The sequence below is a fragment of the Ctenopharyngodon idella genome, chromosome 2 (genome assembly GCF_019924925.1).
Source record: "Ctenopharyngodon idella isolate HZGC_01 chromosome 2, HZGC01, whole genome shotgun sequence".
In the NCBI taxonomy this organism is placed as follows: Eukaryota; Metazoa; Chordata; class Actinopteri; order Cypriniformes; family Xenocyprididae; genus Ctenopharyngodon; species Ctenopharyngodon idella.
This window is the reverse complement of record NC_067221.1, coordinates 6,944,656-6,963,495: the sequence shown is the minus strand read 5'-3', so window position 1 is coordinate 6,963,495 and position 18,840 is coordinate 6,944,656. Positions and strand designations below refer to the sequence as shown.

At 34.5% G+C, this 18,840-nt stretch overlaps 2 gene segments (V, D, J or C); both read right to left on the bottom strand.

Annotated features, from left to right (window-relative positions):
• Positions 1-15,200: 15,200 nt before the first annotated feature.
• On the bottom strand, positions 15,201-15,817 carry LOC127498991 (T cell receptor alpha variable 18-like). The segment is given in 2 exon segments: positions 15,201-15,514; positions 15,619-15,817. Coding segments are annotated over 2 exon segments (507 nt in total).
• A 379-nt stretch (positions 15,818-16,196) lies between these two features.
• LOC127501275 (T cell receptor alpha variable 19-like) lies at positions 16,197-17,303 on the bottom strand. The segment is given in 2 exon segments: positions 16,197-16,941; positions 17,235-17,303. Coding segments are annotated over 2 exon segments (438 nt in total).
• Between the last annotated feature and the right edge of the window lie 1,537 nt (positions 17,304-18,840).

Sequence of the window (18,840 nt, the reverse complement as noted above, 5' to 3'; positions counted from 1 at the left end):
AGTGGAGATAATCTTGAGCTCCAGAGGCAGAAAAACTACAGGATAATGTAACACTTGAACCCTCCTCAGCAAAAACATCTGTTTTGTTTGGTTTGATGACATTTTCAAATACAGCAGCTGAAACAGAAAAGATACATTTGTAAGTTTTTAGTGAGATGTTTTTAATAAAAAGGAAATTTTAACAAATATTATAATTAACAGAATAACATACCAGCTGAAGCACAGAACAGAATAAGTGAATGAAGATTCATTGTACAAGTGTTCACTCTGAGAAGAGTCAGACTGAATGGTTTCATCCACAGTCTCTTTCAGACACGATTAGATCATGTCAGATCTGTGAACTCTGAGTCCCTCCTCTCTGAGAACATCTGACAATGAATTTCAAGAAGACAAGAAAGATCCAATCACATGAACTGCTATTATGACCATATGATTGTGCCAAAAACAAGCAAGGTTGAATTGATCTGTGTTCCTTATTTGAGTATATGAATGGTTAGAAAGTTATTGTAATGATTTACTACATTTGAGGGGGTGTGACAGCTTTCATTTAAAGGATTTTGAGTATTTAGTGATGATTTTCTTCCATTAGTCACATTTTTGAACGTTATTTTGGACTCGTCTCACAACAGCGTACCGTCGTTTAAACAATTTATCTGTCCATCAGTGTTAAGAATAATAAATAATATGCTGTACAATTTTTTTTTTTTTTTTTTTTTTTTCATGTTCAAGATCAGTTTTACTGTGCACAGCCTTTTAATCAAGAAAACACTATTGGATGATTAAAATGATATTGAAATCATTCAATTAAAATAAATCATGTAATCAATGTAATAATGATTGCATGATCATAATGTAGTTCATGATGATTTTATTACAGTTTTTAAATATCAAAAATGCTTTCATCACAGTCACATATGTTTATGCTTGTGTGTTTTGTATGTGGTTCGACTTCAGTTTTGTCACAGTGGTCCTCAGAGCACAGTAGTACACAGCAGAGTCAGACACACACATCCTTGATCATCAGAGGAACTGAATTTGATGAAAGTTTTCTTCTGAAACTCAGTGTCCTGATCTCCTCCATATTTGTTTTTCCTCAGCATGTATTTAGGAATGTCATTTTCTCTCTGGATGTACCAGAAGAGGTCTGGTGGTGTTGTAGATGCAGTATATTTGCACTGTAATGTGACTGATCCTCCTTCAGGTTTAGTTACATGTTTATCTGGCTGATCAACTCTATCTGGTCTGCATTCTGAAAATATATTATATTAATGTTAAAAATGGTATTATTCAATAAAAACATAACTTTACATGAAGTATACATACCCTGAATAAATAATGCAAATATTAACGCTTCCAGCCATAGTTGCATTGTTTGATAGTGATATCTAAGCAGTTTGATTCAGTCGGTCTGAGAGAGAAGTCTGTTATTCCACACATCGTATATTAATACTGATAGCTGCTTTCCTTTTGAAAATTATTGGTTTCCAGGGGAATATTTCCAGCACATGGGTCTGAATCTAATACAGTCAGAATATGAACATTACACTTTTCATTGTTTTGTATAAATAAATAATAAACTGAAAACTGTTAATGGATTCCAGGTCAATGATAGGCAGAAACAGAAGTTATTCCTGAATATTATTTGGAAGCATAATATAATTTGTTTCATTATTTATTTTTTTTATATTTTTAATGTCTGTTCTTGTTTTTTCATGATCAGTTATTTATTCTTCCTTAATTTACAATTAAAATGTATAACCATTAATGCAGCATAAAACAGTGTTATATATATACTGTAGGTAAACGTATACTGTAGGTACTGAACCATTTTTTGATATTCAACAGGTGTTACCATATCCTGTCATTTATAGTCTCTGTGGTTTACAAAAGAGATGTCTGTGGTTTGATACTCATGTGATTGCTGTTGATCAAAGCAGTAATAGTGTGTGTGAGTTTTTGTAAAGCTTCTCAGGCATTTTGTATCACTGGGCTCCTACTCTAAGAGCACAATAATAGAGAGCTGAATCTGACAGAGCTGCTGCTTTAATAATGAGTTCAGTGGATGACTGGGATGTTTTCGACTGAAACCGATTGTCTGGTATATTAGAATATGTGCTGTATGATCGAGCACCTTTATACAGTAAATATTCTGGTTCTCTGTTTGGATACTGTCTGTACCAGTAAAGTCTAACATTATTGCTGCTTGTATCATATGAGCATCTCAGTGTCACAGACTCTCCTTCTCTTCTGATCATATTAGTGTCCTTGTCAACTGGACCAATGCTATCAGCAAATGCACCTGCAATAAAATTTGAGAAATCACAATAGAACATTAAACCATCAGCCAGTTTCTCTTGCCAAAAACACCATGAGATTTTAAAAGTGTAAATTATATCCACCTGAAACTGTAATGGCAATCACTAATAGACATCTGTCCATGTTGATTCCTCAGTTTAAACAGGTTTTGATAATGGTTTAAGGTTAGCTGTGTATCTTTCTTTAAGGTTTATACATGTGCACTAAACTGAATGTGATTAATGATAAAAAACATTGAATAGATAAACGACTGCAGTGGGAGGGGCTCTGCTGTTTATGAATAGTGTGGGTGTGGTCAGTTACATCACAATCAATACAAGATCCTTTTTGTTTCATATTTTAAAATATAACAAGGAACAATGTCTGTTTATGAAAATCGCTATTCCTTTTTTAATTCAGAGTTTAATAACTAAATGTAATCAAAACTTTCATGCTCACCATCTGTGTTTTTAAGGCAATAATAACTTCTCATTAAGTGTAATAAGTGTTTAGGTTCTCAGAGACCTTATTACAGTGGAAGTAATCACGTAATATGTGAGTTAAAACAATTAAAATTAACAGAGTTCCTATATGCAGTTTGGAAAACTTGAGTAATTTCCAGGTTTGGATAAGTATGGAAAAAAGAAAGTATGAGTATAGGAAAATATATTTCTGTTTCAAGACTATTGCCCCTAGTTTTCTAAAATATAAAATTAAGAATTTCTAAAATGTATCATACAAGCAGAGTGTTTTCATGACTGAAGTTTAGTGATTATTGAGTGATTGTCAAAAAGGACTGAATGAATTCAAGGCGCACAATTTCATTATATTTCATTATGTGTGTGTGCCACTCAAATGATCATCTGTTACAAAACTGCTCTGAAGCACAGGTTGAAGATCCAAGTGCAGCTTTTGTTTAGTGTAATCCATAAACAGGCACAGGGTCAAAAACATTGACAAATGATGATGGTGCAACATCAAACCACGATTATTAAACCAATGTGTCAGAGGTGAATATGCACATTTAAGGCTTCTTTTCATCATTTTAAGCATGTTATCACTTCGAGAAAACCACTGGAAGAAAAAAAAAAAAAAAAAAATCAAAATTAAAAATATTTTGAGATGACTGTATTATATACCAAAAACAATGCTGTACGAACCAGTACGAACCATGTTAAATATGGTCTGAAAAATCTACAGAGAGGTTTGGAAATTTTAGTGTCGAAAAGTATGGGATTTTGAAATGGAAAATGTGCAGGAAGTTAAACAACACCACTTAAATGCTCACACGAGGTTTTTGTGTTTATGTTGAGTGTGTTTGAGTCACAGTAGTACACAGCAGAGTCAGACACACACACATCCATGTTTTTTGATCCCTTTTTAATTTTTCTTTCAATTTCCCTTTGTAACTTGAATAAAATGTCATTTGTAACCACACACAGGTGTTTCCACTGGTGTAATTGTATTATGTGAATTATAGATTGTGGGTTTGATGTGGCTTGAGATCAAAGTGAAAAATGAATTTGAGTTTTTGTACAGCTTCACATAGACTTTGTATCACTGGGCTCCAACTAATAGAGCACAATAATAGAGAGCTGAATCTGACAGAGTCACACTGTTAATAATGAGTTCAGTGGATGTTTGAGATGTAGTCGACTGAAAGCGAGGATCAGAGGGGTTCCCAGTGCCACTATATGAACGAGCCTCTTTCCATATTAAATACTGAGGCTCTCCATTAAGATACTGTCTGTACCAGTAAAGTGTAACTGTATTGCTGTCTGTTTCATATGAGCAGCTGAGGGTCACAGTCTCGTCTTCCTTCTTTATAACAGTTTCTTTATTTGGCCAAATCTTGTCTGCAGTCATCACACCTAAAACAAAGAAATAAGAAAATTAAGAGTCAAGTTGCACACAATCATTTCTTATACAGTTTTTCTGCATCACTAGAATGAATAAAGTGAATCATTTTGTACCTGAAGTCAGAAATAAAATCAGAAACAGGTGTTTTTCCATGTTTTCTACAGATCTGTTCATGTTCTCTGTGCTCCGATGCTAATGCTTTAGTTCAGAGCTCACAGAAGAGGTGTGTCTTCAGTGTCTTCATCTTTGGTTCAGATGCAGGTGATTGGTTGGAAGTGACAGTTTTCAACACAAGAGCCTTGAAAGAAAGAAATCAGAAAGTGTGTGATGGGGACCTATATGTGCTGGTTAAAAAACCAAATACACCAATACATTCTGGATCATATAGAATTATACTCTGTTAAAACTGAAGAAATAAAAATAATGAAAACAATTTAAATACTGTAGATCTGCTCTGCTTGAGTTAAACTTCACAAAAAACACATATGAGTTTAAACAACACTACTCAGATGCTCACACAGTCTTTTTGTGTGAGTGTTGTGTGTGTTTGAGTCACAGTGGGCCTCAGAGCACAGTAGTACACAGCAGAGTCAGACACACACACATCCTGGATCATCAGAGGAACTGATCTTGTTAAGGTGTTTAGACTTGCGTTAAATCTCTTCTTGAACTCTTCCTCGTTATCTCCATAAGCACTGACTCTATTCAGCATGTATTTTGGGAATCCGTTCACTTTTTGCTGGTACCAGAAGAGAGTTTGGGATGGATCGGTGGTTGTAAATGTACAATTGATTGTTACAGCTGCACCTTCAACAGCAGTTTGAACTCTCATATTCTGGTGGACGGCTTCCTCAGATTTACACCCTGAAATTTAGAAAACCATTTACCAATTTAAATCATTTAATAATTTATTCTCAAATTAAATATGTTTAAAAATCTACTTACCCAAGAAATATGAGATAAACAACGTAAAATATTTTTTCCAGTGTGTCATCATAATACTGTAATTGTACTGTATAAATTAAACTAAATTGAATGAACAGCAGTTTTAACCCCCTTGTTGATTCAGACTCTCTTTGCTAAAGTTACACTGAAGACATTTAAAACACCTGGAGGAGGAGACGGACTAAACCACAGTATCTGAATGCAGAGAGCATAAAGGATTTGTGATTCATTTGGACAATTATGTCATAATATTAAATATTTTGCATAAAGTTTGAGAATATGATATTTTAATATTTTTGCATTCCTCAATTATATGGAAAAAGTGCAGATGAATTAAACAGATAAAAAGAAATGGAATAAAGTTATTAGTTGAACAGTTTTGTCATCATTTTTTTGCCTCATGTTTGTTCCAAACCGGCATGACTTTCTTTCCTCTGTTTAACACGAAAGGATATTTTCAGAAATGTCTCAGTGTTTTTTGTCAATGGGAACCGAAACTGTTTGGGTACCAACATATTTCAAAATATCTTATTTTGTGTTCCACAGAAGAAAGTAAGTCATGTAGGTTTAGGACAAGATGAGGGTGAGTAAATCATGGGAGAATTTTCATTTTGGTGTGAACTGTCCCTTTAATATCATGCTTATGAAACTCTTTTTACATTGTAATTTATTTTCTCTTTTTTATATTTATTGTATTTGGTGTTAGTGAATGTATTATGATGGCAGGATCTGTTTGTGGTTGATCTCAGTGTTCTTGTGTGAGAGTGAAGTGTTCTGTTGTCACAGCGGCTTCAGATCACAGCAGAGTCAGACACACATCCTGGATCATCAGAGGAACTGATCTTGATGTGGAACATAAGATGGATTGGCCCAATTTTACAGTTGAGATAATAACTTTAAAACATGACATAAAGAAACTGCATTCACCTTATTTTTAAAGTAAAAAATATGGGTATGGCCATTTGTAACTTGAATGTGTTGGGCTTCTGGTCTCATCTGCTTTGCAAAATAAGATGGATAAACATCCCATACAACAAGTTCTTCTAGTGTGATGTCATATCCTCTCTTCTCCGCTCTCTTCATTACTCCAGAATTGTTCAACAGGTGTTACCACATACAGTCACTGTGGTTTAGAAATATAAATGTGGTGTGATAAACATTTGATAACTGGCTTTTAAAGCAGTAATAGTGTGTGTGAGTTTTTGTAAAGCTTCTCAGGCATTTTGTATCACTGGGGTAACTATTCTAAGAGCACAATAATAGAGAGCTGAATCTGACAGAGCTGCTGCTTTAATAATGAGTTCAGTGGATGATTGGGATTGTAAATATTCTGGTTCTCTGTTTGGATACTGTCTGTACCAGTAAAGTCTATAACTGCTGCTTGTATCATGTGAGCATCTCAGTGTCACAGACTCTCCTTCTCTTCTGATCATATTAGTATCCTTGTCAACTGGACCAATGCTATCAGCAAATGCACCTGCAATACAATTTGAGAAATCACAATAGAACATTAAACCATCAGCCAGTTTCGCTTGCCAAAAACAGCATGAGATTTTAAAAGTGTAAATTATATCCACCTGAAACTGTAATGGCAATCACTAGTAGACATCTGTCCATGTTGATTCCTCAGTTTAAACAGGTTTTGATAATGGTTTAAGGTTAGCTGTGTATCTTTCTTTAAGGTTTATACATGTGCACTAAACTAATTGTGATAAATGATAAAAAAAAAAAACATTGAATAGATAAATGACTGCAGTGGGAGGGGCGCTGCAGGAGGAGTCTGACTGAACCACAGTTCCTGAATACTGAACGTCTCTTCCTCCTTAAGGATTCTGGATGTACTTTTAATACTTTTCAATGTTCTGAAGTTTGTTTTATCAGTCTCTTCAAATACATTGATTCAAGCACTGCCAACAAAATTAGTTTGATGAACTAAACTAATGCTAGTAGATCATTTGGCATAGTTATTGTACTTGGCTATATTATTAGAAGAAGCTTTAAAAAAGAGACTTTTACCATTAAATGATTGTATATTTTATGTTGTTATTCTCAAATTATTTTATTATTATTTGATTCATTATAGTTATGCATTTTTATCAGTGTCAGAGAATTGTTTTTGTGTGAGTGTTGAGTGTGTTTGAGTCACAGTGGGGTTCAGAGCACAGTAGTACACAGCAGAGTCAGACACACGCAGGTTCTTGATTGTCAGTGAAACTGAATTTGAGTCCAAACTGGCATTAAATCTCTCTTCAAATTCAGAACTGCTACTCGATCCAAACTTGTATTTCATCAGTATATATTCAGGAAGGTCATTAAAGCGTTGAATGTACCAGAAAAGATATGGATCAGACCGAAGTGTTTCATATTCACAGCTCAGGGTAACCTGATGTCCTTCAGTGGCAGTTTTTGTCTCACTTGACTGATTAACAGTGTCTTTCCCAAAGCACCCTGTGAATGCATAATAACATAATTATACAAGCAATATAATTTTAATAATGCAGTTATTTACAGCAATAAAGATTTGATTACTTACCATAGAAATTAAAGGCCAAAATGAATAAAACAGGCATTCTGAGAGACATCTTTGTTTATCTATGAAAGGAAATAGGAAAATGTAATTCATAGCAGCGTTCCACAGCTGTAGGAGAAGCTTTGTCTTCTGCTTGTCATGTTGATATAGTGATGATGTTCAACCGCAGATGTTTCTTTTCAATCAAGACTTACAATAATAAACATGAGGTGGTGTCATGTGTATGTAGATATCGCCATCTTCAGGCTAAAAAATACGAATAAAAAACTTCTGTGTCCTAACTTCCACTGTAACAAAATCCAAAACCATTTTAAAATAAAATAAAATAAACAGCTGTTGTTGGTATAGATCAGATCACATTATCACCTAAAAAACAACAACGACTTCTCGATTGTTTTGTTTTTTGTTTTGTTTGACGGTTCAATACAGTCTCTTCTGACTTACACCTGAATATGAATTAAAGAAATGTTTTAAAAAGTAATGTACATTCATGTTGTTTTAAGAGGTTTTCATAAAAGAAGAAATAAAAGTAGCAATTGGCAAAGCATTTTCATAGTGTTTATGGCAAATGTGAATCTGTTTTTTTTTTAGGTTAATAAGTAATAAGTAGGTTCACAGGGTCCTTATAACAGTGTAAGTAATCACATCACATCAGAGGTTGAACAGGGTTTTTGTGTGAGTGTTGAGTGTGTTTGAGTCACAGTGGGCCTCAGAGCACAGTAGTACACAGCAGAGTCAGACACACACACATCCTGGATCATCAGAGGAACTGATCTTGATGTGGAGTCCAATGTTGCAGAAAATCTGTCTCTAAATTCATCCTCAGTAGTTCCTTTACCAACTGTAAATTTACTCAGAATAAATATTGGTGATTTGTTTGGTAGTTGTTTGTACCAGAAGAGATATGCAGTTGTAGCTGTGGTAGAATAATTGCACAGGAGAGTAACTTGATCTTGTTCATTTGCAGTCATTTTTCTGTAAGGCTGTTCAACTCTGTCTTGTCCCCAGCACACTGAAAAATATATATAAAACTATTTATAATTTACACACACACACACACACACACACACATATATATATATATATATATATATATATTTACAGACACTGAAGTGTAATTGATTGTCTTTCTTACCAAAGTACCGTGTTATGAAGAAAAGAGTAATAATAATCAGTTTTTGCATTGCTGAAATGAAGAGATTATTTTAACATATGTTCAATGAATGTGTCTCTGTATCTTTACTGAAGCTCTCTGTTTCCTCTCTGCTGCTCTTCTCTTGATATTCAAGTCTTCAAATAGCTCTAGGTCCTCACATGGCACACTGCTGATGACACTTTAAGTGATGCTGCCCCCCAGTGGTGAAATTATGTATTTCTAACACATGACCACATTATGTTTACATTTTGTAGCAGTGGACATACAGAGGACACACTTTTTGATATGAAGACTCAGGGCCAGATTTACTAACAGCTTGCACCAGCACAAACCATGCAACGTGATTTACTAAGGTTTGCAGTAGTCAGTTTACTGGCATTTGAACTATTATTTAATGATTGCAGTCTCATGCTAATTTGCCCTGTTTAGTAAATCTGGCCTTATTTCTTTATAACTGCCTTTACCATCCAGAAACTTTTCAAAAGAGCTGCATCTGACAGAGTCACATCATCATTAATGAGGTTATTGGTTGATCGGGATATCGACACCTGAAACATTAAATACTGAAGTTCTCTGTTTGGATACTGCCTGTACCAGTAAAGTCTGACATAACTGCTGCTTGTGTCACATGAGCATCTCAGTGTCACAGACTCTCCTTCTCTAATGATGAGATTTGAACCCATATTTGGCCAAATCAGGTCCTCAGCTATCACACCTGCAAACATGAACAAAGAAATGTGTTACAAACATGTGAGATCATGCACACATTATAAATAAATTGATACACATTACATTTGAATAATCCATATCACTATACTGTAGTGGAAAAAACGTGTGGTTGCTTACCATAGGACATAATTAAAATCAAACTTAGATGTTTCTCCATGTTTAAAAGCTGATATGAGTTTGTTAGTGCTCTCAGCGCTCTGTTCTGCAGTTTCTCACAGTGACTCTCTGATATTCAGTCTTTGACACTTGGTTGTGAGAAGAAGGAGAATAAAATCAATAAAAAACATTTAATAATAATCTTAAAAAAAAACAAAAAAACAATGATAAATATGACGCTATTAGCTGAAATGACTGAATTTATTATGTAGTCTGTGAATGTCAAAATTGCTCACAAACTTATCTTTTGTGAATTGTTTCACTTCTATTGCTACCTCTTTTTTAAAGGAACACTCCACTTTTTTTGATAATAGGCTCATTTTCCAACTCCCCTAGAGTTAAACAGTTGAGTTTTAAAACTTGACTCTTCTGTAGTTACATCGTGTACGAAGACCAACGGAAAATTAAAAGTTGCGATTTTCTAGGCCGATATGGCTAGGAACTATACTCTCATTCCGGCGTAATAATCAAGGAACTTTGCTGGCGTACCATGGGTGCAGCAGGCGCAATGATATTATGCAGCGCCTCTCACAAATGTCTCCATGGTTGCAAGGCACGCTCCCTGTTCAAGCAGGTGATCACAGGCGCTGCGTAATATCATTGCGCCTGCTTTTCATTTTCCGTCGGTCTTAATACACAATGTAACTACAGAAGAGTCAAGTTTTAAATAGGAAAAATATTGAAACTCTTTGGTCATTTTTTAACGAGATGCTAACGGTCTAATCAGATTCAATGAACTATGCTAAGCTATGCTAAAAGTGGTACCGCCAGACCCGGAGATCGGCTGAATGGATTCGAAAATGGAAAAAAACTCAACTGTTTAACTCTAGGGGAGTTGGAAAATTAGCCTATTTTCAAAAAAAGTGGAGTGTTCCTTTAACATATACTGTATATCTGGATAAAATTTCTTATTACACTCACATGCAGGTGTTTCCACTTTTTTTTAAAAAAATTCTGTGTATAATAGATTGTGGTTTTGATGTGGTTTAGTTTCAAAGAGTAAAATGAATTTGAGTTTTTGTACAGCTTCACATAGACTTTGTATCACTGGGCTCCAACTCTTAGAGCACAATAATAGAGAGCTGAATCTGACAGAGTTACTCCATTAATCTTGAGTTCAGTGGTTGTACGTGATGTAGTCGACTGAAAGCGAGGATCAGAGGGGTTCCCAGTACCACTATATGAACGAGCATATTTCCATATTAAATACTGAGGTTCACTATTAGGATACTGTCTGTACCAGTAAAGTGTAACTTGATTGCTGTCTGTTTCATATGAGCAGCTCAATGTCACAGACTCTCCTTCTGTATGGATGAAATCTGCACCCTTATTTGGCCCAATCTGATCTGCAGCCATTATACCTGCAAACATAAACATAAACATAAAAAATGTGCATATGTTTTAAAACACATGTGGGTTTCAGTCACATTACACTTGATTATCTATTTTCCATACCTCTGGAATCAAATGATATTTTACCTGAAGTCATGATTAAAATCAGAACCAAGTGTCTGTCCATGTTCACTAAGTCAGATCAGTTGTGTTGATGCTCTGAGTTTCTACAGTTACTCAGGAGGAACTGAGTCATAAAGTCACTCAGAAACTTCCTGCTCTCTGTTGAGATGATGCTGTTCGTCAGTTTACAATTGAGCAAAAACATCAATGTAATATAGAAACAAAATGTTCAAAAATATTTGAAGAGTAAAAACTATTCAAAAAATATTTGCAAATACTGATAAAACCGAAGACTCGTTTTTATTGTATAGACAAATAAATGAACGAACGAGTGAACAAGAGCTGTAAATGAGATATCTGTTATTTTGTAAATAGAAAAGGAGGAGCTAATGATCCTGTAATGAGGCGTGATAATATGAATATGTGGTGCATATTGCCATCTTATGGTTACCAAAAAGCATTATAAACTGATTAATTTTAGTAGTTTCCTCCAAAATAAAAAAAATAAAAAAGTCTGCATTCTGTTTCTTTTCTCCTTGTATATTTTAATTTGTTTTATTCTTTATAAATGCTTCTAGCAGTTACACTGTGAAACTCACCTTTCATTACAGCACATATAATACCTTTAATGTTGGGTTTGTACAAAGTTATTATATCTCATTGTAAACGTGTCTTTGTGTTTCATCAGACTTTTGTTCTGTGTCTGAATTGGCAGTTTGGGAATGTAATTATTTCTATTGTTATGTGCTTCAATCTGTTTAGAAGGCATAATTATATGCCTTTTCAGCTGTGTCAGGTTTTTGTACAGTGTTCTTGTGTTTCCTGTGACTGTGGGCTGTAGAGCACAGTAATACAGAGCAGAGTCTGATACTGCAGCAGAGGAGATCTCCAGATCCACAGAGTTTTCTTTGACTTTAGTGACTTTGGCAGTGAATCTGGAATCTACATAAGACTCCTGAGCTTGTTTTGAACCGTCTGAGATGAGCACAAGGAATTAAGGAGCTGATCCAGGATACTGACGGTACCAGTGAAGAGTATTTGCAGTTGAATAACTGCAGGATAATTTAACATTTGAACCCTCAACAGCGAACTCCTCTGTTTTGGTTGGTTTAATTTCATTTCCATGTGTTGCATCTGCAAAAGTATCAAATCTTTTATTAACTTGTGTTTGAATTGAATTTATTTTAGATGTATCAGCATAAAATGCAATATACAAAATACACTTTATACATATTCTGACTGCTCAGAATAGTTACTGTAAATGCAAAACACAAAACACTTCAATACTTACATGCAAAAGCAGAAAGCAGAATGACAGATTGGAGCATCATTGTGTTTGTTCCTTATGATCTGTCTGAAGTTTAACAATATCTCACCAGATATCATTGTTTTAAACCCTCCCTCTTCCAGAGAGCAGATCAGTTTCATCTTCATATAGTCCACAGTGTCATCTCTATTGCTATAGTTCATAGCTCCCTCTTGTGGTTACTTACTATCTCTGTCAAATGATATAAATCATCAGATATCAACATATAAAATATGATAAATTGCTCATACTTTGGTTGTTATAGTATTTTAGAAACATAAACCAGATTATCATCAGATATTCTCTGTTTAGATGCATGAATTTCAGTGCTACTAAAACAGGAATTCATCTGGTTCTGTACAGTTCACACAGCTTAGACAAAAAAAAAGCAAGTCGAACTATATATAAATTAACATTTAGTCAGTGATTTACATCCTAGAGTACAGTGTGAATAAATATCGTTATTAGTATTCAGAAAGATAAGCATACTTTATCATACCACTGCTGCAACTATAGTGTTCACCTTCACATATTTATATATTATGAATTCATAATCTAACTTTAATTCAAATAGATTTTTATGGAAGGAAATTAGTTGTACATCTTCAGTTTTGTCAGGTTTTTGTACAGTGTTCTTGTGTTTCCTGTGACTGTGGGCCTCAGAGCACAGTAATACAGAGCAGAGTCTGACACACGCAGATCCTGGATTGTCAATGGAAATGATTTTGTAGTTGTGTTGAGATTGCTGCTAAATCTATCTTCGAACTGTTTATCATTCGTACTGAATTTGCCCAGCACGTATTCTGGAAATCCATTCACTTTTTTCTGGTACCATAAGAGATTTGGTGATAAATCAGTGGTTTCATATTGACAGTTGATTGTTACAGCTGCACCTTCAACAGCAGTTTGAACTCCTGGATTTTGTTCAACGCTGTCCAGAGAATCACATCCTGTAATGTATAACATCACTGATGAGGATCTCATATTCATATTAGAAGAATATTACAGCATGAATACTTACAGAATCTGACTTACCCCAGAAATATGTGATAAAGAAGACTACAATTCTTTGCCAGTTTGCCATCACAGAAATTGTTAAAATAATACTTTAGATAAAATGAAGTTGTTGAAATCTACAGTAGACTCTTGTTTCAGCCTCTCTTTGATAAAGTTGTACTAACACTGTCACATATCAGAGACCTGCAGGAGGAGTCTGACTGAACCACAGTTCCTCAATACTGAATGTCTCCTCTTCCTTAAGGATTCATTATGGTTATGTATCTGTCATCAATGTCAGAGAAATGTGTTTTTGTGTGAGTGTTGAGTGTGTTTGAGTCACAGTGGTCCTCAGAGCACAGTAGTACACAGCGGAGTCAGACACACACACATCCTGGATCATCAGAGGAACTGTTCCTAATGTGGAATCCAGTTTTGCATGATATCTCTCCTCAAATTCAGGCTCTGTCTTTCCTTTCCCAATGGAAAAGACACTCAGAATGAATGTTGGTGATCTGTTTGGTAGCTGTTTGTACCAGAAGAGATAAGCATTTGCAGCGCTCATGAGGGTATAATTACACAATAAAGTCACTTGATTTCCCTCAGCAGAAGTCTTTTCTCTTGAAGGCTGATCAACACTGTCCTGTCCCCAGCACACTGGAAGAGATGGGACAAAAATTAACAATCATTTACAGATACTCAAATAAATAAAGTGTAAATAATGAAAGATTGTCCTTACCTAAATCATGTGCCGTGAAGAAAAGAGCAATAATCACCCATTTTGTCATTGTTGCTCTGAGTTGAAGAGAGTGAGAGAAAAACTACTAATGTGAGTCTCTCCTTATGGTGAATCTCTCTTTAGTAGCTTCTCTTGATCATTTTCAGCAACTGCGCGAGAATTTAAGTGATGCTTCCCCCTGGTGGTGAATTTATTGAATTAAACACCTCACGTTTGAAGTTCATTTGTAACCTTTGAAATCATTTGTGATTTTTTAAAGTATATAAATGATATAGTGTCCTATGACTGATTGATTGTGTAACATGTTATTACATATAATAATCTCTGTGTATCTCAATCAAGACGAGTAGTCAGGTGAGAGGATAATGTGATTTTTCTAGTCGTTTTAGATTCTTCATATGGTTCAGCCTTATATAATAATTTGAGGAATGATACTTTCTTCTTAATACATTTGCTGAGCTGGACATTACACAACATTACATATTTTCATGCCACCAGCATCTAAATCAGGTTTCAAAGTTTATTTAATTTTAAAATATGTATGTTATATTGTTTTTGATATATGTCCACATGTATTTTGGTTAATGGTTTTGCATATGATTTGCATATTAATAACAATCCACAAAATGCAACATTAGCCTATGTTGTGAAATAATTAAATACTGTAACTAAAGTCAGAATTAATTAATCAAAAGTAAAATGACATTTATTGGATTGATCAGACTTTTTCAGGCAGACTCAAGCAGAGGAGATATCAGATGATAATGTAATGTTTAATCAAATGTATCAAGCTGTGATGTACTAAAGTCATGTTATATATCTAATAGAATATGTATTGTTTATCTGTTATTTTGATCTCTTTCACTTTCTTTCATTTAGCTTTATAACTTGAACTTTCTAACTTGTAACCACACACAGGTGTTTCCACTGGTGTAATTATATTATGTGAATTATAGATTGTGGGTTTGATGTGGCTTGAGATCAAAGTGAAAAATGAATTTGAGTTTTTGTACAGCTTCACATAGACTTTGTATCACTGGGCTCCAACTCTTAGAGCACAATAATAGAGAGCTGAATCTGACAGAGTTACTCCATTAATCTTGAGTTCAGTGGTTGTACGTGATGTGGTCGACTGAAAGCGAGGATCAGAGGGGTTCCCAGTACCACTCAATGACCGAGCATTTTTCCATATTAAATACTGAGGCTCTCCATTAAGATACTGTCTGTACCAGTAAAGTCTAACATTATTGCTGTCTGTTTCATATGAGCAGCTGAGGGTCACAGTCTCGCCTTCCTTCTTTATAACAGTTTTTTCATTTGGCCCAATCTTGTCTGCAGTCATCACACCTAAAACAAAGAAACAACATAATTTGAGAGTCAAGTTGCACAAAATTTCTCAAATAGCATTTAGATGTTTCTGACCACAGTAATAATAAAAAATCATATTGTACCTGAAATCAGAAATAAAATCAGAAACAGGTGTTTTTCCATGTTTACTCGGTCATATGAATTGTGTATTAATGTTCTCCGTGCTCTGAGCTGTAGCTCTGTGTTACTGTGAGTCTCTGCAGTTTCACACATAAACACGCTGGAACTTCCTGCTTTCAATGTGATGCTCCGCTTCTCATGATTTTGCTCTGCCATTGCCTAGAGGACAACTTTTGCAACTGCAAGAAATTATAGATATAAATATTTATTTATTTAGCAGATGATTTTGCCTAAGAAAAATATGAATGAGCCAATAATATGAATAGTGCTATGATATGGGAAAATTATGTCATTATGTGAAATTATGTTGTGCCAATTAAAATGGCTTTGAGAAATGTGGGATCTGTAACAAACAAAACTTTTCTGTTGAATGACTTTTTTTCACATCAAATAACTTGGACTTTCTGTTTATCACTGAAACATGACTTGCACCAGATGAATAAGTTCTCTATATCTGAACTCACCCCTATGAACTGCAACTATCTTAGCTGCTCTAGACTTTCAGTCATTTATATTAAATAATAAATGAACAAACGAGTAATCTGTAAATGAGATATATATTTTATTATGCAAATAGAAAAGAAGGAGCTAGTGATCCTGTAATAAGGCTTGACAATAAATATGTGGTTCAAACGGCATTACAAAATGAAAACCAAGAAAATAAAGTCTGCATACTGTTTTTTTGTTCTCCTTGCACATTTTATTTTCTTTATGTAAATGCTGGTAGCAGTTACATCACATATAATGACTTTAATTTGGGGGTTTTACAAGTTATTATATCTAATTTCAAACATGGGTCTTTGAATGTGTTCCATCAAACTTGTTCTCAGTGTCTGAATTGGCAGTTTGGGAATCTGATTGTTTCGATTGTTATGTGCTTCAGTCTGTTTAGTAGAAGGCATAATTATAGCTATGCCTTTTCAGTTGTGTCAGGTTTTTGTACAGAGTTACAGTGTTTCCTGTGACTGTGGGCCTCAGAGCACAGTAATACAGAGCAGAGTCTGATACTGCAGCAGAGGAGATGATCAGATCCACACGTTTGATCTCTTTTGTGGCTTGTTTTTCTTTTCTGATCTTAGAAGAGAACCTGCCATCTACCTCTGATGTCTTAGTGTCTTTCACACTCTCTATTTTAAGCACAAGAAATTGAGGAGCTGATCCAGGATACTGACGGTACCAGAGAAGTGAATCTGCAGATGAATAACTGCAGGATAATGTAACAGTTGAACCCTCTGCAGCAGACTCTTCAGTGCTGTCTGGTGTGATTTCATCTCCAAAACTCACACCTGAAAAGAGCAAAATATCAACTTTTAATGTTCAAATAGTTTTAGTTTTGAATTGATTATAGTGATCAGTGATTTGAGATTGTATACATACAGAAAATCAAAAGCTAGTTAACAATTACATTTTAATGTTTTATTTGTTGTTGTGAAAAAGTCTATATTTAGGATGCAATAAATACTTTCAATTAAATAAAAAGCTCATTTAGCATTTAAGAGAAAATTATTTAAAAAAAAAAAAAAGTATATTCTCAAATTAGAAATGCAAATGCATGAAAAACATACACAAATGCACTTACATGTCAAAGCAGAGAGCAGAATGACTGAATGAAGTATCATTGTACATGTGTGTGTTCACTGCAGCAGGACTGAGCTTTGTGACAGTCAAATGTAACAAGATCATGTTAAAGATCATGTGAGATGTTAAACTCCTCCTCTTTCATCATGATGCCATAAAAAATCTTCACATACACAGTTTAAAACCAAGCATTACCTTTAATCTAATAAATGTGATATCTGCTCATGCATGTCAAGAAATAATCATTTTTATACAAGCTCACAAAAGAATATGAAGACAATTTTTCGGCACATTAAGTAAATCTAAAATGTATAGTAATGAGTGGATGTACTTTAACAAAATTGCAGTGCTTTGATGTTTTATCATATGTTGGTTCAAGCACTGACCCCTTATTTCAATTCGATGAACTAAACTAATTCGAGACAGAGCACTTGACATTGTTATTGTACTTGGGTATATTATTAGAAGAAACTTTCAAAAATAAGACATTTTTTCAAATGTATTTTTTGTTATTTATTCTTAAAATATGTTTTATTGTTTGTGATATACAGTCTGTCCACATCTATTAGGATTGGTTTTGCATGCTTTGCATATTAATAGCAATCCACAAAATGTTAATTTCCCTTTATAACTTGAACTAAATTTCATTCGTAACCACACACAGGTGTTTCCACTGGTGTAATTGTATTATGTGAATTATAGATTGTGGGTTTGATGTGGCTTGAGATCAAAGTGAAAAATGAATTTGAGTTTTTGTACAGCTTCACATAGACTTTGTATCACTGGGCTCCAACTAATAGAGCACAATAATAGAGAGCTGAATCTGACAGAGTTACTCCATTAATCTTGAGTTCAGTGGATGTTTGAGATGTAGTCGACTGAAAGCGAGGATCAGAGGGGTTCCCAGTTGTAGTACCTGATCGGGCAGGTTTAAATATTAAATACTGAGGTTCACTATTAGGATACTGTCTGTACCAGTAAAGATAAACATAATTGCTGTCTGTTTCATATGAGCAGCTGAGGGTCACAGTCTCGTCTTCCTTCTTTATAACGCTAGTTTCTTTATTTGGCCAAATCTTGTCTGCAGTCATCACACCTAAATCAAGGAAATAAGAAAATTACTGAGTCAAATTGCATAAAAAATATTTCTTACACTGTTTTCTGCATCATTAGAATGAATAAAGTGAATCATTTTGTACCTGAAGTCAGAAATAAAATCAGAAACAGGTGTTTTTCCATGTTTTCTACAGATGTGTTCATGTTCTCTGTGCTCCGATGCTAATGCTTTAGTTCAGAGCTCACAGAAGAGGCGTGTCTTCAGTGTCTTCATCTTTGGTTCAGATGCAGGTGATTGGTTGGAAGTGACAGTTTTGAACACAAGAGCCTTGAAAGAAAGAAATCAGAAAGTGTGTGATGGGGACCTATATGTGCTGGTTAAAAACCCAGACACACCGGCACATTCTGGATCATATAAAACTCTACTCCAAAAAGCTGAAGAAATAAAAATAAACTAAACGAAAATATATGCTCTGCTTGAGTAGAACTTTGCAGCTTCATAACTTGCAGGTTCATCTTGAACTTTAAATTATGTGATTCTTCATGGTTCC